The sequence below is a fragment of the Apteryx rowi genome, unplaced genomic scaffold (genome assembly GCF_003343035.1).
Source record: "Apteryx rowi isolate R43461 unplaced genomic scaffold, aptRow1 scaffold_1310, whole genome shotgun sequence".
NCBI classification, from domain to species: Eukaryota; Metazoa; Chordata; class Aves; order Apterygiformes; family Apterygidae; genus Apteryx; species Apteryx rowi.
In genome coordinates, this window is record NW_020447543.1 from 30,760 (window position 1) to 53,907 (window position 23,148).

Genomic DNA, 23,148 nt, shown 5'->3' on the forward strand with positions numbered 1-23,148 from the left:
ATACCTATATTTTAAAACACACAAAATTCAAGGTGCAGAATCCCTGAAAAAGAGCCTTAAGCCTCTCCAATTTAGAGCTCCCTCTTTTTGTTTCCTTTTGAACATCTTTGTTAGACTAGCAGACACAGATAAATAAGTAAATACAAGAACAGAAGAAAAAGGCATGAATAAGACATGGGAAGCTACAAAGCAAACTACCTCCTAGTAGCAGACAGCACTAAATTGTCCTTAAAGTAATCAGGAAGTACTGCTTTTGATTTCCACTTTATTTTCCACTGCTCTAGTTGGAAGTGCTTTTCACACTAGTTACTCTTATTTATAACACTCTTATTTATAACACTACCTCTCAAATCTCAAAGCTATAGATTAGTTAACTCCAGTCAGTTGTGCCTTCTTCACCTGCAGTGCAAGCGACTCAACAGCTGTCCAACGCTTCTTGATGTGATGGTGCTGGTGCACATTGATGTGTTTAGACCTGCCAGACTGCTGCCATGTCTGTGTGAGAGGGGCTCCCACACACAACTCCGCAGAGTACTACTATTAACATCTAACTGTATTCCTGAAACACGATCAGCTGAGATGCCATAAAACTGAACCTAGCTACAGAACTAAAAAGACTGGGAAATACTTATGTCCTATTAAACAGGGTTCTTATACAACTTTCAACATATGATTAAGAAAGAATCCAGGATTAGGATTAAGTATGATAATCCTCACTCACCACAGATGAAGCTGGTTCTGATTAGTCTGTGGCACAGCAGCCAAGGAATGAAGATGGCTGAGCAGCTGGACTCTGTAATGAGGCTGAATGTGATGCATGCGATARCTAAACATTTCTAGCAGAGTGTGCAAAATTCCCCAGGCGTGAGATTTAAACACTGTTGGCAGGAGCTGACCTTATGGAAAACAGAGTTTGTAAAATAAATTTTCCAAGTGATTGCTCTTTAAAATACACTTAGAGTACACTGTGGATAGACAGTTATATTTAGCTGCAAGTCAGATATTCAATTTGATGACTGCAGTACTTCCAAAGAGTGCATGTGCAACTATCTATAGATGTCATAGATGTGTAGCGTTGAATAATCTTTTGACTGAACATATACAGCAGACATCCAAATTATTTTAAAGAACGCAATTAAATATCCCTTGCATCTGATTTAAGAGTTCTTATGAGTTTCCATAAGCATATTTTTGAACAATGCAGCTAAACTAGGAAGGTTCTGACCATACAAGCAACAGCGTCCTCATAAAGGGACAGCACACACTTATCTGAAGTTCATTGCAGCACTAGAGTTACTATTATGAATTTTTTAAATTAAGATGAYTTATATATGTATTCAACATATTGCATCATTAGATTTGGATTTTTTCTATGGTTTCCAGTTGCCATTCAAACAGAAAAACATCACTGAAAAGAACAAAAAAAAAAAAAAAAAAGGATTTTCTGTCTTACTGATGAAGCCTTTGATGCCCAGTGACTCTATTTCCATATAAACCAACAAACGGCTGTAGGTTTCCACAAGAGCTGGTGCCAAGGCCAGACTAGATTTAGCATGAGCCAGTTTAATTACCCTTGTAGCTATGCTATGAATCAGGCTGGGGAAAAAGAGAGAGTATTTTTAATCAAAATTATGTACTTGAAATTTAAGGAATTTGTTATATAAATCAACAGCTTTATACAAGACATTTTGAAACAAAAGGTAAGCTTTCCTGCTGATAATTAGTTACATAAGGATTTACAGATAAAAACTAACACCCCTCCTCCCCCCCAAAAAAATAACTAACTGCATACTGTACCTCATTTTGGCATGAACTGTGAGTGAATCCAAGAGGTTCATCGGCAGTGGGGTGATAGACCCTGATGCCATGCAATTAGTCCCTGGAAGAGGGATCCTCATATTGCCATTTCCATAAATAGTCTCTACTAGTACACCCATGGGCAAAGTGAAACATTCTGAATTGGTTGAATATGCATTGCACAACAAGGCAATCTTGTAGTCATTCATCTGCAAACTTTTATTTCTCAAACTCTGTTGCAAAAACCTGCATATCAGAGACAGGTTAAACATTAAGGGGGCAGGGGGGGTAGAAATCGAGTAGAAGAATACACATGTATTGCAGGATTACACTCACAAATAACCCCTGTCACAAACCCATTGTAAAATGGTAGGAAAAAACAAAATATTTATCAACCATACCACATCAAGTAACTAGATCTTAAGCCCCAGTTAGTTTAACTTTCTAGTAAAAACTGATCAAGTTACAATTACTATCTGCCATAGTAACACAGCCAGAGAAAAATCACAGGATCACAGAATGACTGAGGTTGGAAGGGACCTCTGGAGATCATCTAGTCCAGCCCCCCTGCTCAAGAAGGGTTACCTAGAGCACGTTGCACAGGATCATGTCCTAGCAGGTTTTGAATATCTCCAGGGAAGGAGACTCCACAACCTCTCTGGGCAACCTGTGCCAGTGCTGTCACCCTTACAGTAAAGAAGTTTTTCCTCATGTTCAGATGGAACTTCCTGTGGTTCAGTTTGTGCCCATTGYCTCGTGTCCTGTCACTGGGCACCACTGAAAAGAGTCTGGCCCCATCCTCTCGACACCCTCCCTTCAGATACTTGTACATGTTAATAAGATCTCCTCTCAGCCTTCTCTTCTCCAGGCTAAACAGGCCCAGCTCTCTCAGCCTTTCCTCATAGGAGAGATGCTCTTTAAATACAGTTTAAAAAAAGTCACCTTTCCAAATGAAAGTTAGCCCAATGTACTGCTTATCATATACAGACCACCCACATTTTTTCTTTTCAAACCACAGCATAATAAAACAAAATAGTCAATTTACTTTCTGATTCTCCATCACTAGAAAACATTTACCACTCTTAGTTGTAATATATGATTTAAAGTGTTTTAACAGCATTTAGTTTTTTATGAGACATTCTGACTTTGAGCTCTTAGTACTATTTATTCCTTTGATTAGCCCTCTTGCAGAGTAACTGAATAAATAAAACAGCATCCCATCACATAGTACATTCTGAATACAGACTTGGAGCTTCTTTTCCGATTATGTTTAGAAACAAATCAAAACACAACAAAAAACCAAAACCTACTCATGGTGAAGCTTCAGAGAATGAGGAATGGGAATCTGTAACTTGGAGTTATCGCTATGAGCCTTCCGATTCAGATGAATCCAAATACAGGTCATTGCAAAAGCGTGAGTTGACTGGGGTTTGTTAATATCAGGTACAGGAATACACTAAAGAAAGAACACATGAACATGGCATAATTGTATATATTTATGTACAGAAAAACAACTTAGTCAATATTCACAAAGATCAAGTCTTTTTCTGACCTGCAACACCATAAACAAAATATTGAAGGGACAGACTCTATTCTCATGTATCTATGCAATTCTAAATCAAGATATCTGGAGGAGAACATGACCTTAATTATCCCTGAAATATAATCAACAGTCTAAAACCTCAGCAAATGGAAGTTCATATACAAATTCAAGACATGTAGTTACAAAAGCATATACTTTTACTCTCAGCCTCAGACTTGCATAAGATATAATTCAGAAATAATTATCGTACATGCTTCCAAGTACTGCGCAGAGTAGGTGTTCAGTGGTTCACTAGTATTATCTGAAAATTTAACTTTTCTAGCATCACCATTAGAATTAAAGTGGTCATTAAAGGTCAACTTTAGGTCAAAAAGAATTAAAGGTCAACTGGCTTCCCATTAAAAGAAACAAGTACACCCTAAGATTCAAGAAATTTTTGGTTATATGCTCAAGTATATTTGTGTCACTGAAAGAGGCATTCTGGCTCTCTTCTTTTGCCAACATCTACACTTCTTTCTTTTTGGTATGGGTACTATGCATAAACATCACTGTTAGCACAAGAGAGACAGCAGTAATGCACAGCCAAGGGGAAAATAAGACAGATCCTCTTAGGAGGAACAGCCTTACATCATGTTTAAGCTGCTTGCGAAACTGCATCCTCAGAAAAGCTCTACTCCCACAAACACTTCAAAAAAAGCATAACTCAGAACCCAGGACTACAACCRAAGCAAACACTCCTGTCACTCTCCCCACATTTGGAGAGAGAGGCCATGGAACAAACTGGAGTGAAGAATTTATCTGGGTTAAAACTAACCTAGAAAGGAAGGGGGGTGGGGGGGAAAATCACAATCCATATTGGTTTGGTGCACCACACAACCGTGTTAACCTGACCAAAACCAGAGGTACTATGATAAGAACAAGCAGTCAGGACCTCCTGCTCACAATGCTCAATGCTGTCAAGGTGAAAAGTTTAAGAATTTACTCTAACTCCCCCTACTCCAGATACCTTCACCATAGTGGAATGTACCAAACAACTAAAATTTGATCTACTACCACAAAAATAGTTTTTAAGTAATAATTAACATGAAACAAATCTCTGTGCCTTGTTCAGCTTTTTCGCTCAGGGAAAATATCACATATTGCATCATTTTTCCTTGATGGTATCCTCAGTATTGAACAAACTCCTCAAAACCTTAATTGAACTGGGGTCAGGGAAGAGATGAATGAAGAAGGTGTCGTTCCCCCCTCCTCCTCTTTTTTTTTTTGCACAAAATCACTCAGCACAAATGTTATTACTGAAAAAACAAAGCTAGGGGATAATGAAAAGTTTCATTTAGTTATGAAATGTAGCTCTCCAATTATGCAGCACACTGGTGTAACACTAACCTCAAGAATGATAGTAATATCTAGGTAGGGAGGTCTCAGGTTGAATAATAATTGAATATTCATCAAACTTTTAATTTCAGAGAGAAGACTTACTTCCTTCTCAGGATACAAGAGGTCAAAAAGCTTCATAACTGGGAGGAAGTCAGCCAGTGCATTCTTCTGGATGCTGCCAGAGATGAACTGCAGTAGCACCCACATCAGATGGTCTCTTCCTTTAATGAGACCACGGCCTGCCAACTGTCAAAAACACTCAGGAACAGACAAATACTGCACACAGAAGAAAAATCACTGCAAAGATTCCCATGTAAGTAAAAGAGCAGACTGAAATAGTTCCATTTTCCATCAATTACTGAGAACGTTATAGTTGCACTTGGATAGAAACGTAGGTTTTCAGGAAGACAGCAAACAGGCACATTAGTCATAAAACGGGAACACTACCTGTGAGGGTCACAACAATTAATGGTAGGATTTAAAATATATTCAGCTCTTGAGGGTCACAGTTTTGAAAAGTAGAAACTCTTAAATATTGAACTTGTCACATTGTAGCCCTGTAGCCAAGTAAACACAGTATTGCCATTGCTAGCAGCATGCCACAGGCTTTACGTTAACTTTATACAGTCTCAGAACTGAAATATTTTGGGCTTGCTTCATCTGGACTTGTCTTGGGCTGCCTGGATTTTTTTTTATCATCTGTAATAGCAATCATCTAATAACTAGTTACTATTACCTAGTTTGTTTTAGCTTAGATTCGTGCAACTGCGTGGTGTAATGCCTATTGCTTTGATAATTTTGATATATTTCACCAGAGGTTAATTAATGGACATTAAAGGAACACAATCTTAGGACCTTGGCACAACTAATTTTAGGGATAGCATGAACAAAACATCCAACAAATGTAAAACATACCATACATAGTAAATTCAGATGTAACATAGAACTGTGGACCAATGAAGATGGAGCAAAACATACTGCATGTTAGAAATTGTATCTAAATAGCTACAAGTGAATCCTAGAGTGAGGAGAAAACACTCTTTCCTGCCATCAACATCATACTCTGCTCAGCAAGGACTTCAGCATGCTAATAACTTGCTGTAACCCCTCCTCTCCTCTCTGGTGCCTTCAGAGATGCATTTAGGACCACAGAAAAAGAGGTGAATACTAGAAAGTATATCAGTTTTAATTGTATTATTATTAGGAACTAGTAGTAACTAGATGATTTGGATTATAATTCCTAGTATGATTGTAACTGGACAAATGATTTCAAGAAACACATTGCAAATACTTTCATTAGACCAGCTAATCATAATTTTGCATCTGTTTACAGTGTGTGTTTCTTTAGCTCACATAAACTGCAGTTACATTTAAAGCTTGGCTGTAATTTGGATGCTACAGCATGGTATTCAGGTGATTTGAATTACGCCAGTTTATATCCTGATTCTAGCTACTTATATACTTTGTGTCCAAAGATAATATAATATCCTATAACTGAATATACTGGAAACAGACTTAACTCACAACACATAACTGGAGAATGTGTTTTATTTCTACATCAGAAATTTAATTCTTACACACAAGATACTTCATGGGGGACAACTATTCATTCATTTTGAAAGCATGTCTTACCAAGTAGGAGAGATACAAACAATTTACCTTTTGATGGAGTGACAGGACCATATGAGGAAAACTTGCAAATTGAAAGAGCACAAAGAAAATAAGCTGGCTGGAGAGATGCTGCCACAAAAGCTGACTGGTTCCACCATCATCAAACTTCTCTTCAGTCTCTGATCGTTCCATGGCATACACTACCAGATCCACCAACTGGTCCTCCAGCACAGGACAGCGCTGCTTATGCTGCAAGGCAGAGATCAGATACAGTATTCCAAAAGCCTTGCAATTAATTTCAGAACTACTACAGTTGCAACTATAGTACAGTATTTTGACAGAAGGCTGGGAAGCATGAAATGAAGTCTGAACTTAAGTTAAGGATAAGCCAGTGTATTAAAGCTGCACTATGTTACAGGTCACAATGATTTTTATATTCTATCACACATTACGTAATTCCCTACTCAATCCCAAAACAGAGATCAATGACCAAGTAATACTTTCTTTCTTWTTTTTAAAAAAATTAAATAAATTCATGAAAAATGTTATTTCTCTAATCTGCTATTCCAGGAATACAAAATCCATTCTCTTAACGCACTTTTTCTTTCTTTATGTAGATCCCTACTTTTTGAAATGGACTTTAAAAAAAAAATTATTAATTATACCACCAAAACCACAGGAAGCATCCCAATATATAGTAAAGCTGTTTAATGACTATTTCTTCTCTTTCTCACTCTCATTTTGGGTACACCTACAACTAGCAGCAGAATTAACATCTCGTTAGTATCCCATATCAGATGTCCTAGTGATATGGCACCACTTTGTACAAGATAACATTAAGATGACTTGAAAACAACTTTAAGAGTGACATGTTCTAAATAGCATATAGAATGGAAATTACATATCACAGTGATGAGCTCTTCAGATGTTGGATTTAGACTGCCACAATCTCCACAGTAAGCTATGCAAAAACACAGATCATTTAAAATACATCTTCTCTGATGACTCATAACAATGACCAAGAAAAGTATGCATTATATATTCATATATGCATTTATGTGTGTGTACATATATATATATATATAAATAAAATGTACACTATCTATATATACGCTATATATAGGCATACTACCAGTAGTTTGGGACTCAGATTACTAGTTTTAAATTTTAGACAGTCATGGATAAATGCCATAGTGTAAGAACCTTGTATTACCCTGTATTAATTTGTTTACACTGGCACCAAGTACTACTAATAAGGACACAAAAAAAAAAAAGTATGTGAAATTAAACATACTTCAGACAGTGCTAGCACTTCAGAAATATCAAACCTCTATTTGTGTCATTACGATCTCAATTTAAGAATGGTCACAATTATATTTTCTACACCTGATGCCTGTAACATAATGCAGCCTTAAAGAAAACATTATTACTTTAATGATGCAAAAGAAAAGGAACTGCTCAAACACTAATCATGAAAATGCAATGTCCCTTTCTAGAGGCAAAAAGGCATACGTTAAAAAAAAAAAAAAAAAAAAAAACAAAAAAAAAAAATGTAAAAGTACTTCTGAACTTCACCATGCAAGCTTTTTGTTTTGTGTCAACTCTGTCTTTGTGGGAGAAATTAACAGAGAGGCACCTAAAACATTAACAAAAAAAAAAAAAAAAAAGTCATCCAAATACTCATAAAACATTTTAGGGATACCTTAGATGAGTTCTTTGACTTACTAGCCAGGCAGCCTAAAAATCTTTTAATTAAAAAGAGTAAGAAATAATAAAAGAAAGTTGCTGAAAGAAGATGCTCGTTCTAACCTTTGCCAATGACAGTCTTTTGCCATGAAAAAGGGATTCTCTTCAAATTAAAAATATAATACAAGAATGCGAAAACTTGACAAACTATAATGAACAGCATCCCCTCTGTTACATGCTCTTTGCCAGCTCAAAACTGCAGAAAGCTACAATTCTAGCTGTGCTTTCTTGAAGCATGCTTAAAACAAGCTTCTAACTAAAATAGAAAGCATCAATTACTGTTTCACCTTGTCTTCCAATACACAATGCCATTGTCACAGATCAACCACATTACAGGTTTACAGACAGCAATATTAACACCATCAGTTGAGAATACTTCGTTTTTTGTTTTTCCCCCCCTCCCAAAAGCAACTAATTATGAAGCAGAGCAGGGTGCAACAGACAACACTACAGACTAGTTTAATCCAGCATGCAAAACTACAGTGTACAGGGCTTGAAATTTAATAGTTTGCTAAGCACTGGGTTAATGTCCAAAAGCCTAATCATGTTAGGCTATATTAATTTAGAATAAAGTTATTCAAAGAATACAACAGGAAAATATTACTGTTAAAAAGAAAGCCAGAATTTCCAGTAGGAATTTTCACTATTCTGTATAATTCTGAGACTTGGAAAAGTTTAGGAGCCAGAAAATTCAATGAATAAATTCATCCTTTTATCCTGAGATCACATTTTTTAGAGAATAATTTCTAAAGAAAAATATAGCAGTGCTTCACAGTCTATCTCAATTTTTTAATTCTCCGGTAGTTTTTCTATATTTTCAGTGAATATACTTTTTGCATAAATTTTGTATCTAAAGTTTTGGTGCACTCAAGAGAAGTAAGATATTGTGCTTATCTAAGAATTTGCAGGATTGGGACCTTGCTTTATTAACTACTCATAACTGAAAGAAAACAACCCAATATGTATTGAGATACAAGAATAAAAATATAGGTGAAAGCTGATCATCTCAAAAATAACTAGGAATTCATGTTTTGGTATGGTTTAAAAAAAACAAGCAAACAAATAAACATACAATTTTTGATTATATAAGGAAAAAATACAGCATCCATAACCATCACATTTTTGTTTCTAAAAATATTTGTTATTTTAAAGAACATTAAAATTTTTGTAATTTGTTTTAATAAATGCACATACTGCATACTGCATTTCATGCATTTACATTTCATGTAAATAGTCTTTAAAGACTGTCAAATATATAACCTCACTGAAAACATTATTAAACCACAGAGATACAGAAAATAGAAGTGCTACTGTGACCACTGGATACTGAAATTTCTCTCAAGATCAGCCCTCTAATGGACTAGTGTCACCTTTTTTTCAGTAGATGAGAGCTTTAACTATCTTAACAACAAAAAGTAAAAAAAAAAAAAGTCCTCCACCCCAAAGAAAATTAAGAAGTCACTAAGGCTAGCTGCAAGCTATTATAGCTTTCAAATACTTTAGAAAGAGATAATTTAGTATTTATTAAATATTTTTGAGCTGACTACCTACATTTAAGAAACAGATTAGTAAGACCAAATTTTGGAGCCCAAGATCCTTGTAAAGGGTGTCTCCAAAAGTCAGATTCAACATGTGTAAGTTAAATGCCTGAAGTAATTGACAGGAGAGAGAATTATAGACCCCTCTTTCACTTCATTTTCCCAAACTGTATATTGCTAAGACTCTAAAACAGCCTTAAAGCCTGTCGTTTATATTGTGCCAGATCCTATTTCTATCAAGTTCAGTGGGCATGCTGAACTTTTCCTCATTAAAAATGGAATGAGATTCAACATGGAAATTGCACTTAAGTATTCTCAACACACGCTTTTATAAATGGAAATATCTCAAAATTAGAGTAATTGATTCTTAGGTCTAGGTATGTTGCCATGCTAACACTGATAATACCAGAAAGTCCAACTTCCCAGTAGCAACAGACAATAGTCTAAGAATATAAGGAAAGTCAAGTTTTGGATACTGCGTTACGTCATTTCTTTCACTTGATGTTTTAATTCCACTTCCACAGTGTGTGGCCAAACATGAAATACAACAACCTTCCTCAGGCAAACTGTTCTGGTCTGTAGCTATGCCAGAATATAATTACTCATTCACATGGACAGAGTATGGTATAGATAATTTTCTACTCAAAGCTGCATATCACCACTGCTGGTTTAAAAGGTGAACAGCCAAGTATGCTGCTTAAAAAGCAAAATCATTAACACAATAGCTACTAATTAAAAGTGTGTATAACATTACAGAAACAAAACGTCTGAAAATTACCTTTCTTTTCAATATACTCCAACCCCCAGAAATCAAAGTTTAATATAAGCTTAAAGCCAATTTCATTGTTTAGAGGACTGCAATGCCATCTAGACTGTAATTATGCAAGCAAAAAGGACATTTTCTTTTTCATGCAAGTCTGTACATACAGAGAAGGTAAAGAGGTAAACCAGAATTTTCAAAAGTGACTTCATGACTAGCTGAAGACATTAGTAGAGCTAGATTTCAAGAAACAAAATTTTTAAGTGCTCTGAAAAGGGGCCTTTTAAACTGAATCTTAATTTGGCACCAGTAACATCAGTCTAAACTGTTAATCACTTTTCAAAAACAGATTGTCACATACCTTCACAAACTTATTTAAAGCTAAATAAGTAAGAGAAGAATTAACCCAACTGAGAGCAGAATAGAGACTGACATGATAAAATAGTTTAAATCTCTACTTCCTATAGACCAGTTAGTATCCCACCTGGACTTAAAGCCATATACTTGATATAGGTATAAAAATAATCATCATCTCCTAAAACCTCACAAGAAAAACTTAAAATTGTCAAAGGAACATGTACAAATCTATAAGCATATCAAACTTAACCTTCATGTTTCTCTCTGCAAGGTTAACAGGACAGCTGAATTTGTACTTTTTACGCAACTCAAAGAGGGTTTAAATGACCATATTTCTAACATAGCTTTGCTTAGTTAAAACAGAACCCAAGAATTTAACTGTTCATCTTCAAGAATATTTGAGAATGAGGGTAAATTTCCTGTTTAGCTGAACCATACCTAGATCGTGACACCAAGAGAGTCAAATGAAGGCTCCAATCCTGCAACCAGATCTGTGTGAATAGCTGACAGGGTCTACAAGCAGCTTCACTTAAATAAAAAGTAAGGCCCGATCATCGCTCTGCAGGTGTTTCTGTATTTATTTTGAAATAAGCTTGGCACTATTTGCATTTCTACATAGTTTTTGTTACACTAACAATCCCATGCCCTTCAATTTACGCAGGTTATTTCAGTTCTAAAAGTGCAGAATTATACAGGCGTTTTACTGAAAGCACCAATATAGCTACACAACTTCTGAAAAGCATCATGCTATTATTTTTCATCAGGTGGCTACATTAACAAATACAGCCAAAACATCAAGTTAATTTGTATCTAAACGTAAGTAAAAATTTATGTTTTCCACAGTTTTAAGCAGAGTATAACAATGTTTAAATAGAACATTTAATATTTCCTCTTTTATGCTTATATACCACCCTACTTTATTTTCACCGGTAAATTTTCAACTGCCTATATATCTTTATGCTGGTGTAACTGTAGTAGCACAGCTATAGTTCACGTTCTGTCAGCATTTCCTTTATAAGCTACAGTTTTCAAGTTTGTTCCTTGCCAATAAAAAGGCTGAATGCCAGGTTGAAACTTTGTGTAGAAATTCCTATACTATAAAACAAAGTTTAAAAAGTATACCTCAGTATACTTCAATTCATAACTTCAATTTAATTTTATTCAGTTATTTTTAGAGGACGGCAAAGTATGAGTTAAAACCAGCATTTTTAAAATCAGTATTTTTTGACCTGAAGGCACAGACCACCAGTAAATAGTTACAAAAATAAAATATGTTCAATATATATTTTAGTCTTGATCTTGTATTATTTACCAGCTACAAGATACATAGAGGGACAGTTTATTATCYAAACGTAGACACAGAAATAGACATAGAATACAAATACTACTCATTTGAACACTAAACCTAGCAGCTCATTTCCAAGGTTTACCATTTCAGCTGCTTTAAAAATCTCAAATACAAAAGACTGTTGTATACAACACAAGAGTATTGTTTGCCAAGATGTAGGAATCTGCGCATTCAAAAACATTCTCCAAATCCAGAAATAGTGCTATTTTATTTTACTTACAATGGGAAATATACACAAGGTTTCAGAATCATGTAAATTTTATAGTCAAGTTACAAATCTGAAAAAAGTTTCTTAAATGGAAACACTGACACAACCTTCACTATAGTATTGCAAACAGCAACGCTATTTTATAAATCTTAAACGATTTTTTAAAATAGGTATGGAATTGATTATTGTAACAAGAAGGTATCAACTATAAATATAGGACCTATATTTCAAATTTCAAACAAAGTCCACTTGGTTGATTTGCTCAGGCCATGAATTGTTCACAAGTAGTCAAATTTTGGAACTACTTTTCCCCTGGTATTCTTATCTTTCTTTCACCTAGTTTAGAAAATATTAGAATTTCATGTTGGGAAGTTTGTTACAGAGGCTTCCTGATAATAAGAAAACTCCATTAGTAAAGCTCATTTCTACAATGGTTGTATTTATAATTTTCCAACGAGCACAGTGGATGTTTTTCCACCCGCATACAGAAAAATCTTGAACTAATCATCTCTCCTCATCTGAAAATTCCAGCAGACAAAGTAAAAGTTCTTATGACAGATAAGGGAAATGATAGCAGTCCATTCCAACCAAAATCTTAGGATCAAAGGACTACTGACTGTCAGTTTTAGTTTTCATCTCTTATATCACAAAAGATTTGTAATGAGAATTTGACCTTGTCTAATGGTCCTGCCAATTTCAAGCCCTGACTGTACATGTATTCTCTAACTGGAATCAGTGGCTACAAAGCTGCCAGCGTATCGTTAGTCACAATACAACAGTAAGGTTGTGAACATACCTGAGCAATGTTCAAGGTCTAGAGCATTGGAGGATGGGCAGGACAAGACAGGACAGAACAAAAATAAAGGAAGAAAAAAAGAAAAGACAAAACAGTGACTATGAGGCCAGCCTCAAGGAACCCCAAGTCAGACCAAGCCCTCCCCTTCTAAGATTTAAAAAGAAACAACAACAAAAACCAACACAAAATCCAGCTTTCCACTATTCTAGTATTGTAACATGCCAATAGAGCAAAATATAACAATGTTTTGGAAACTAATGACACAAACAACCACCATTTTCTTTTTCTTTGAGCTAGCAGTCTCCTACTGTCTGTCAAAGGTATACTTGAGGCTGGCCTTATAGGAAAAAAAAGCAATGCAAAAAAAAAAAAATCATATTTTAAATCTCTACTTTTCAATTTAACATTGGTAAAGCAATATACAAATGATAGGAACAAGTGTCCAATTAACCTAATATGATCTCATAAAAAATAAAAAAATAAAAAAATCACCATCCAGGCCTAAACTGTTTTGCTTAGTTTGCTATAGCAAAGAAAAGAGAAAAAGAATAGTGCAGATTCTATGCAGAATTAAATCACATGTTACAGCATAGTACAGTACCTGCTTATTCAGACCTAGCATATTGCAGACCATATCCCTTGAATACGGTTGTTCCAGCACATATCTCAACAAAGCAGTCTGTGGCTCAAACAGATCCTTCAAAAAAAAAAAAAAAAAAAAAAAAAAAAAAAAAAAAAAGCACACATACAAACATATATTGCCTCAACATTATGTTTAAAACTACCATTTAACTGAGTTAAACAATAAAAGAATGAGTGTTTTATCTGTGCAATGTGTATTATCTGATGGCAAATCCTTTTGCTCTCTGATACCCAAAAGAAAGGAGGAAGTAACCACACTGTTAAGTACTGGTAGATTTTAGGAGGACCAAGTACAGGGAGATTCTTTGACTAAAAAAAAAGAAAAAAAAAAGCATGCTTTCTGAAAACAGCCTTGAAATATGGTGAGCAGGGCTCTGGAAGACCGTCAAGAACTCACTGGGAGCCAAGTAAGACAACTGAGGGTGCACATGACAGAGATCCATAAAAATCATGAGTAGCATGGAGAAAACAAGTATGGAACAACTAACCGCTCACTGTCTTCCACTATCTGAATCAATTAAAAAAGGCCAGAATTTAAATCTGAGGCCAGATTCAAAACAAACAGAAGGAGCTGATTCCTCATACAACATGTGGTTGAGTTGCAGAACTCCTTATCAAAGGGATGCTGAAGATGCTAGAAGTTTACACGGGCTCAAGAGGAGATGGAACAAATATTTGGAAGAGGAATTCATTGACAGTTACTAAATACACAGAAACCCCACCTGCCTCAAGAAACCCCCACCTGTCTCAAGAAACCCCACACTGGAAACGCTTGTAGACTAAGAACACTGCATATGCCTTTATATATGCTATCTTTATAGTCTTCCTTAGAAACCTAGAGTACTGGGTGTGGGATACTGGATAAGGTGAATTTTTGTTCTGACCCTTTATGGCTCTTCAATTCTTTCACTCTTTCACATTCTTGAGGTTTAATTTTAAGTAGATTATATTTAAGTGTGAATTATAAAGTAAGCTTTCCTACAGAATAACAAAGAGCATAGAGAAGAAGAAATTACCTTCCCAGTCTCCTCCTCCTTCCCATTGCTAATCTAATTTTCAATCCATTCTCTGCACTCACTTGCTCCCTCACAAGCACACACTCACAAAGCACATGAAACATCTCTTGCTCTTCAGCACCCAGGGCAGCAGTCACACCACACGCTACTTTAAAGGTCCTCCATGTACAGTTTGAAGTCACTGAAATATGTAACAGTGAAAACACCTACATCTTCAATGTTAGCCTAACTGGAATGACAGGATATTCACAACTGAAATGAATTTATTTTCCCTAATGATATAAAAGCTTTGTATTTATTGAATACAACTCGTTTAAGGAGCTTAATAAAACATACCTTATCATATGGTAAGAGACCTTTCAAAGGAAAACGAAGGGTTGTAGGATCCAGCTTCCATGAGTTACACATGGCACCAGAGTTATTTACCACAGGAAGAAGACTACAGCGACCTACATGCAATGAAACATTGTAAATTCCAAAACAGTGAAATGGGCCTATTGTTTAAGCATTCTGATGCAAAAAGCTGCCTCAGCCACTTTTATGCTTTCATTAAACTTCCACTAATCTAAAAATCAGCTTCAAGCTTTATTTTTCTAAGAGAAAGCTACCTTTTTGTCTAATAAATTATAATCTGAGGAGTTAAATCCTTAATCTGGCTCAGTCTGGATATCATCCGAACTAAAATATTTGAAAATATTAAGCTAAACATAACATTAATTACCAGGGAAAAAATCTTAGCGTTTCATATGTCAAAGCACAAAAAGTTCTGCTCTGTAAGTTATTAGATTTTTATTTCATCCTCAGAGGAGCAACCTCTATGCCCACAAACCTCTTAGTTTACCAGAAGACTATTTTTCTATTGTCATTGCCTGACCTTGGGATGTAATTTTGGTACACTGACTCTTTCCACAAAGAAAATGGTATTACTAATATACGCATATGATTTATTCTTTTTGTTTTCCTTCGTTCTCCCCGTAACAAAGACTGTGGGCAGGATTCTGTTCAAGATTAAAACACAGTCAAACACAATTGGTCTCCAATTACAGTCAAGGAGATCTAGCCAATTCAGTCAGCGTAGGCCAATGTGATTCAGCTGATCAGACACCAAGAGTCTTTTGTAGGGTAAATTTAGACTCTTTAGTTAGTGTAGATTAGACACCTGGGATTTATTTCCAGTTGCTTAAACAGATATCTGAACTGAGCCCCTAGTGCACCTATATGTAAGCATATAAATTTTGGYGTTTTAACTCAACCTGAATCTCATTGTCAGTTCAACTTCCACGGCTTCTGTTGCTCAAACTGGCCATATTACTATCAGATAGAACAAAGCAAAATTTATTTATATCTCCCTCTCAGTCATCTCTGCATTAGCCACTTATACATACAAGATTTATAAAGATTAATCTGTAATCCCCAAGTCATACACGAAAGTCATGTCATATTTAATAAAACAATAACTACATGCTTTTGAAACATGAAATATTTTGGGGCATTATAGATGAATTTACACTCAATCTCTGCATTAAAGAAGTGCAGTTACGATTAACCTTGTTCAGAGCTAAGAAATAATACTGTTGTTACTAAGTGACTTAATTTTCAAATTATACAGAAAACATTTTTATCCTTTTAAAGGAAATGGCAACAGATATCACAGTTAAAACATCCGAATGTCACTCTTCAGATTTCTAGTAAGAAAAGAAGGTGAGCTTTTCTTTCACAGAAAAAGCGAGCCAGCACTCATTCGAGCTATGGGATGTTCACCCAGATGTCTGCAATGATAGGGATAAAGCTACACAAATGCAAAAGCTCCAGTGGAAATATGAAGTCAGAAAACATTCCATGACTAACATACCAGTGGATCTGTATTAGCTTGAAATCCTTAAACACAGAAAAGCTACAAGTTTCTTAAGGCCTACTGTAGTTAAATAAAAAATAAATCCAGAGGCCAGATTAGAAACTATATAGCCATGTAGCAAAAGTCCACTTCCACTATCAGTTTATAGCCAGAAATTATTTTGAACTCATCAATATGGCTTTTCCCTTTCAACGCAAAAAACTGAAGAGAATCAAGTCTGAAAGTAAACTGCCAAGAGGAAAGATATTACATAAAACATAAGCTCTGAATCATTTTGCTTAGATGAATATCTATGCCCCAAAAGGTTACAAGAAACAAATTTTATTTTGAAGTCATTTGTGCTTTCATCTCTTACCACAAATGGAATTTATTCTTGCTGTGGGTCTGAAGGTATCCACGAAATTTGATACTAAATTACCTAGTAACTGGGTGAGAAGAAGGGAAAAAACATGTTACATATACTGATACAGAATAATAAGACCAAAAAATAATTTATGCATTTTAATAAAATATACAGGCAAAATAACTAGCTTCCTACACATTTCAACAAGTCAGAAAATAAATCCAGAGACTAAAACCACAAAAGGAAAAATGCAACCCCATAAAGATGAGGCAAGAAGCACTCTTCTGACTTTGCACTCAAATAAGAGTTAATATAATAACTGTTTCTTGTAAATGTACCGTATTATTTCAGTGCACACTATTTAGTAATATAAAATTTAAGGCAATTTAAAATTTAGAATTTCCGTGCATAGCAAATCCCCATTTTCCTCTGGATAGCATTCCACAAAGGTCATTCCACAACTACATCTTGGTTTAAATCTTGGCTCAAGTGAGGTCAGTGACAGTCTTCTGATTAATTCTAGGGGGTCAGGATATTATCCTTTGGAGATAACTGGTTATTTTAACAAAATAAAAAACCAAAACTGAATCAACATTATGTTTTTAAGGAGACATCAATCGTTTTCCTTGCACTGAGTCTCAAATATTTTTGCCTAACTGAACAAATAAAAAGAAAACACTGGTCTGAAAGTTGAAGCAGTTTCTTGTCTTGAAGCACAAAACAAGCACAATGCGGTAGACAAGCACGATCCGCATTTCCAAACTTATTCAACAAAAACGACTCAGTACTTCAAGAGTTTTCAAAGTCAGGCTAGCGGTCCAAACTACTCTTTGAATTCCAAGCAAGAACACAGGCAGTTGCTGATGCAATTATAACAAACCTATACCCTTAATTTAAGTGCATAAACACAGAACTTGTTGTTAAATACAAATTTTTAAACCTTCATTTAAACCTTTGTTTTGCATGGAAACCAACTCCAGATTATGCGATTTGATAACATAATTACCCAATGAGGAAGCTTTCCTTCAGGATATAGTTTCCTGATTTCTGTAACTGCAAAGTAGGCAGGTAACAAACATGCATTTCTTTCCAAAATGTATGCTACCACCTATAAACAGAAAAATGTGTCAGCATAAAACACTTTGGATAAAATAATCAAAGGTGTAGTCAGCTTACTAGTCTGAAGCAGCATCATAAAAATAGATATCAACAAAAATTAAAATGTTTTTTCTTAAGTTGTACCCTGATATTACTGCATTAGATTATAATCTATTTTTGATTATACAGGTATAAGTTAGACTGTTCAAGTCTTACTAAAACTACGCCTCTATGCCTGGCTACCAAGTATTTAAAGCAACTGATTATTTAAAGCAACTTCTCCTAAGAAAAGGGAAAGAAGTTAAACCTCAGTATTGATTTCATACAACTTATCTTAACTAAGTCAAATGTGGGTTTTGAAAACCCTATAGAGATGTGCTTTTCTATAACACCCCCACAAGCTGCTCATTGTTTAAGGTTTAAAACACATTTACTAAAAAGAACTAGCGGAACACAAAGAATAAGCCTCTGCTGTTGATCTGTACCAACTCTCAGAGAACTATCTCAGTGTATTAGCAACTGATGAATGTCAAAAGAATGACGTCCATCTTTTTTCCCTATAGTAACATATAAAACTTAGATAGCTACCTCTCTTGCTGCTAAAAGCTGCTGTACAACAGCTGAGCTCACAGTGTTAGGAATTGTTAGGATCTTCTCCAGGATCRCTTTCAACAGATCGCGCACACCCTAAAAGAAAGCATACAAAATCAACACTCTCAGAGATTCTTTATTTCTGGCAAGAAAATTATGCAATGAAAATTATCAGACAATACTGTGACTGAAATCAGCTGTGTGCCTCTAAGTGTCAGTAGACAGACTGCTACTGAGAACGTGAATGCTAATGACATTAAACCTTCTATGGAACCTCTCAATCTTAGGCTGCCCCAGAACAGAAAATAATTGTTGAACTTTGGATGTGCATCCAGAGATACCCAACTTACAATGGCTTGTTCAGACTGCCCAAAGTATAATATTGTATTTTATAGTTTTTTGCTCTAACATGCCCACCTGTACTAGTGAGGTGGTCCACCAAGAGAGATGCATGGCTTTCTACTGCTTCTGTTGGAATCTTAGCCTGCCAAAAGCCCAGCTTTCAGGGCTTTTTTCCTACATAGCAAAAAGAGGCAGAGCAGGTGTGAGAATACCAGCCTTAATGCTTGATAGCATTACTTTTCCATGTATAACACTTACACATCTGCATTAGGGTTATTTAGCTTGTAACTGAAAAAGGGATAGAAGATGACTGTGAAGGAGAGAAAAGAGTAGGAGGGGTTATGCCTCCATAAGGTATTATCTATTAAGGTAAAGCTCAGTTATGAAAAAGCATTAAGAATGGTTTCACTGAATTCATTTTTTTCTTTGATTATGAAAGCAGACTTGGGAGCACTGGAAGTCACCAACATAAAATCATAAAAACAAAGCCAGAAAAGAATGTCTTCTCACAAAGAAAAGAGTGAGGGGAAGATACCTTGTAGTCTACACCTCCAATTACTTTCCGGACCAATTTAAATGTTAATGCCCACAACTGTGTCCTTTCCCATTCAAGTGTATCGGAGTTTATCAGAGATTCACAAACCATCCTAGTGGAAGGAGACAATGCAAGAATGAATGAAGAGCATAAGCACATGCTCTCCAACAATACTTTTACAATGCCATCATAAAACACCCTCCAATATTACAATTTCCATATACCATATATTGACTCATTCCCCCTTAGCTTACCTAGGTGGCAACAGTCCAGTTTCTACTGCCATTGCTAAACAATCATAAAGAAAAGAAATCCTTTTAGGACTGTGCTGGCTATGAATGAATCTCACAATCCATTGGACACACTGTTCATGGGATTCCTGAAAATACAACAGAAGGGAGAAATAATGTATTTTCAGGTAGTGAAACAAACTCTAAAACATCATATACTGACCTACCATGAAGAAATAAAACTGACAGAGGGTAAGAACTCAAGATTTAGGATGTGAGAGTCCATCTCCCTAACATTCAGTTTTCCACAAGTCTTTTGATCTTATTTTAATAGGACATCTGAAATAATTCCTTCTGAAGTCACACCTCATAGCTGAAACACTGATTTCTAGAGTGGGTTTTGTTCTTCACGTGTAAATTATCCAACACCGAATAGAATAAAATAGACCTTTATTCTGTATTATTCTTTCCTTTTCACAGTTACAATCAAATTTGCTGAAAACTAAGACTACCAGGTCTCCAACTACAAGAAGAATGCCTAGAGATATCTAATTTTTGGAAGGTAAATTTTACATATAAAGATCAATTTTCATTAAATATATCTGTTTTCTACATTCACCTCTACCAAAAATCCTATTAAAAATTACTTTTTTTTTTTTTTAATTACCATTTGACTTCCATTTGGTTATCTTTATTAGCATTGTACACAAACCTTTGCTAAACAGCTATATAATCTTACTAATGTCAAAAACTCATCTTTTTTTCTTGCAAAGTCTTCCTATATTCTTTATCATGCCATATCTGAATTCAGATTGAGTGACTGGAAACAGACTTTATAGGTTAAGTGTTTGTCTACTAGACAAGCTGTTACTGTATTACAAAAGTATATATATAGACAACAAATTAAATGGTAACCTGGGAAAGACTGCTCCAGAACTGTCTAAAAGCACCCAGGCAGCTGATCAGTTTGGTTCTCTCATCTTCAGGAGTGTCCATAAACATACTAATGCAAATAAGAACATTATTTATTAGCAGTACACCAATGAAAGAGCACAAGTAGAAAATACAACTACATAGAAAATCATGCATCATGCCCAAATAAACTGGCTTTACACTTACCCAGGAAAAGCTTCCTCAATTACTTCTGTTTTCTGTAAGAGAAAAACCCTGAGTAAGCCCATTGTGAAAAGGTTCGCTGGGAGTGCTACACCACCAGGATAAAGCACTAAAGAGTAGCAGTCCTACTGTTATGGGTCTGTATCAGAAGGCCTTCAGGCAGATTTTTTTTTTTATATAAAGTTTGACTCTTTAAAAGTTGAGGTTGCTTTGCTTTTATATAACATTTTGAGGTTCTATATTAAGGCTCTTTTTTCTTTTGAGCACTTAAAGATTAATTTACATCCTGAGGTTGGAGAAATTATTCAATTCTGTAACTGTGGCTCATCTTTCATATTTTAAAGAATGAATCCTATTCTGAAACCTATCCTAATCTGAGTCCTATTAAGTTTTGTCCCAGTTATGTTCTGTGACACTGGGTTACATAAAACAATTATGCACAGAGTTGCTTCCCCTTCTGAGTTTAGATCCATTGCTTTTTAAATTTCTATTTAATGATCATATGGTCTTGTACTGCGAGAAAGACTACATATGAATACCCAATTTATCTCCTCTGTAATATTCATTTTTACATGCCATTTTGCTCAAAGGTTTCTACACCATTATTCTAATTTAGCAACACTACCCTATAATTTTTTTTGCCTTCCATAGGCATTTTGTATTATACTCAGATGTGAAGTCTGTAACTGACACATTTTCATTATTATTTTATTACTTGCAGTTTCCTCTAGTGTATAATCTTTCTGGCAATTCTTCTCAGTTGTAAAGCCTCAAACTGACTGCCTCTGCTACTTACAGCTTTCTCAAGAAGCAAAAGAGAACCTGATACTCATCTGTTCTGCACAGAAACTTAAGTGAGTTTCTCTATTGTCTGCAAAGTTGGTAATAGCAGCAGTGAAAGTTACAACTTGCTATTTTCTCAGTTATGGCTTCAAAAAAGCCCAGAGCACAAGAGAGGTGCTCGGCACTGCCAATGGTCACATTCGGATCCAACAGCTAATCACTTTACATGTCCAAGGTAATAATCGCAATCCCAAAATGGAACAAACAAACCAAAAAAGGCCCACAAGCCTCTCAAAGTCTGTTAGGGACTTTTTTTTGTTGGTGTTCCATAGTAATTTTAGGCAAATAACCTCGCTCAAAAACAGACAGTGACAGAACAGTCAAATCACAATGTTAAACATGTGAAAACATAATCTGAATGACAGTGCCCCAAAATTAATCAGGTATGGGCAACTAAACATTAAAAAATGCATGACTTCCTTTTCTATAAATAATAGAAGCAATGCGTATGCAAAACAAAAAGGAGAAACACAACCTTTCATCTACTGAAGTGAAACTTTGAGCTTCATTATCAGTTAGTCTTCTCTAGTAGGCCTACGCAATTTTTTGCTCAGATATGGCCAGTTCCAGCAGCCTCTTCTGTCTCAGTCCATCTGGAACTCCTGTTCAGGTCCTTGTGAGATACTGACAGTCCAGGGTTTCTGACCATAACACTAGTAGCCACAAAGTACTCAAATCTACCAAAAGCTGCCAATGGGATCACCTGCCTGATTCACAGTGCTACTCATCTTCTCTTTCTCTACTCCACTGCTGGCTGTTCTTGCCCCTCCCGAGCACCACTGCACTAAACACAAAATCCTAGTAACTTGCTATTCAGGCCTTTTAACTATTTATATTATACAAAACGATGAGATGAGTTCGTGACCTGCTGAACTATGCTTTGTTTTGTCAGTGCCACTGTGGGGACCCGTTTCCATGATTCGTTCAAGCGATTCCATTCATTTAAGAAAAACATTTTCTCAAGATGCTCATTGTCTCATAATCTTTTCTAAACGCTGACTTAAACCGTGCTTATTTTACAGCAAATTCAACACATCACAGTTTGGCTTTAGGTAAGCAATCTACCTTCCACCTGTATTACACCCGATTCTACCCTGTGTTAGCCTCAATCACGTTGTAAAGATGCATCAGAGGGGGAAATTTTTGCTGAGAAACTCTCCCTCCGCAGACGCGCAGGGCAGGTCCCGCGATGGGCCCACCGCCGGCGGCAGCACGAGCACGGCCGCGCAGGACGGCGGTGACTCACCACGCAGGGGCGAGCACACACCGACCACAGCGACGGCGCCGCGACGCTGCAGACCTGTTTCTCCCCGTTTTCCCCGCGCCCTCCCGCCCATGGGAAGGGCAGCTGCGGACGTCCCTCGCCGCCCTCCCACCGCCCCCGCGCCCGGCCCGCGGCAGCGTCCGGGGCCTGCCCCACCCCCCTCCCCCCGGCGGCGCTCCGGGCGGACTCACC

At 36.1% G+C, this 23,148-nt stretch overlaps 1 protein-coding gene across 4 annotated transcripts in view; it reads right to left on the reverse strand.

The window, feature by feature from the left end:
- MED23 (mediator complex subunit 23) overlaps nucleotides 1–20,897 on the reverse strand; it is a 37,910-nt gene extending 17,013 nt beyond the window's left edge. Inside the window, exons 1-16 of one of the 4 annotated variants that reach the window (XM_026056463.1) lie at nucleotides 20,853–20,897; nucleotides 20,649–20,736; nucleotides 19,758–19,882; nucleotides 19,504–19,615; nucleotides 18,624–18,722; nucleotides 17,944–18,045; nucleotides 16,950–17,019; nucleotides 15,076–15,188; nucleotides 13,683–13,778; nucleotides 13,082–13,099; nucleotides 6,377–6,577; nucleotides 4,820–4,963; nucleotides 3,108–3,253; nucleotides 1,798–2,043; nucleotides 1,454–1,596; nucleotides 722–896 (exon numbers count right to left, since the gene is read on the reverse strand). In XM_026056463.1, coding sequence (XP_025912248.1) covers nucleotides 722–896; nucleotides 1,454–1,596; nucleotides 1,798–2,043; nucleotides 3,108–3,253; nucleotides 4,820–4,963; nucleotides 6,377–6,577; nucleotides 13,082–13,099; nucleotides 13,683–13,778; nucleotides 15,076–15,188; nucleotides 16,950–17,019; nucleotides 17,944–18,045; nucleotides 18,624–18,722; nucleotides 19,504–19,615; nucleotides 19,758–19,882; nucleotides 20,649–20,735 — 1,877 coding nt within the window. In that variant the 5' untranslated portion in view covers nucleotide 20,736; nucleotides 20,853–20,897. Of the gene's footprint in view, nucleotides 1–721; nucleotides 897–1,453; nucleotides 1,597–1,797; nucleotides 2,044–3,107; nucleotides 3,254–4,819; nucleotides 4,964–6,376; nucleotides 6,578–13,081; nucleotides 13,100–13,682; nucleotides 13,779–14,739; nucleotides 14,908–15,075; nucleotides 15,189–16,949; nucleotides 17,020–17,943; nucleotides 18,046–18,623; nucleotides 18,723–19,043; nucleotides 19,143–19,503; nucleotides 19,616–19,757; nucleotides 19,883–20,648; nucleotides 20,737–20,852 lie in introns of those variants that run through there. The other 3 variants (XM_026056464.1, XM_026056465.1, XM_026056466.1) reach the window with 3 other exon arrangements.
- Nucleotides 20,898–23,148: the final 2,251 nt, after the last annotated feature.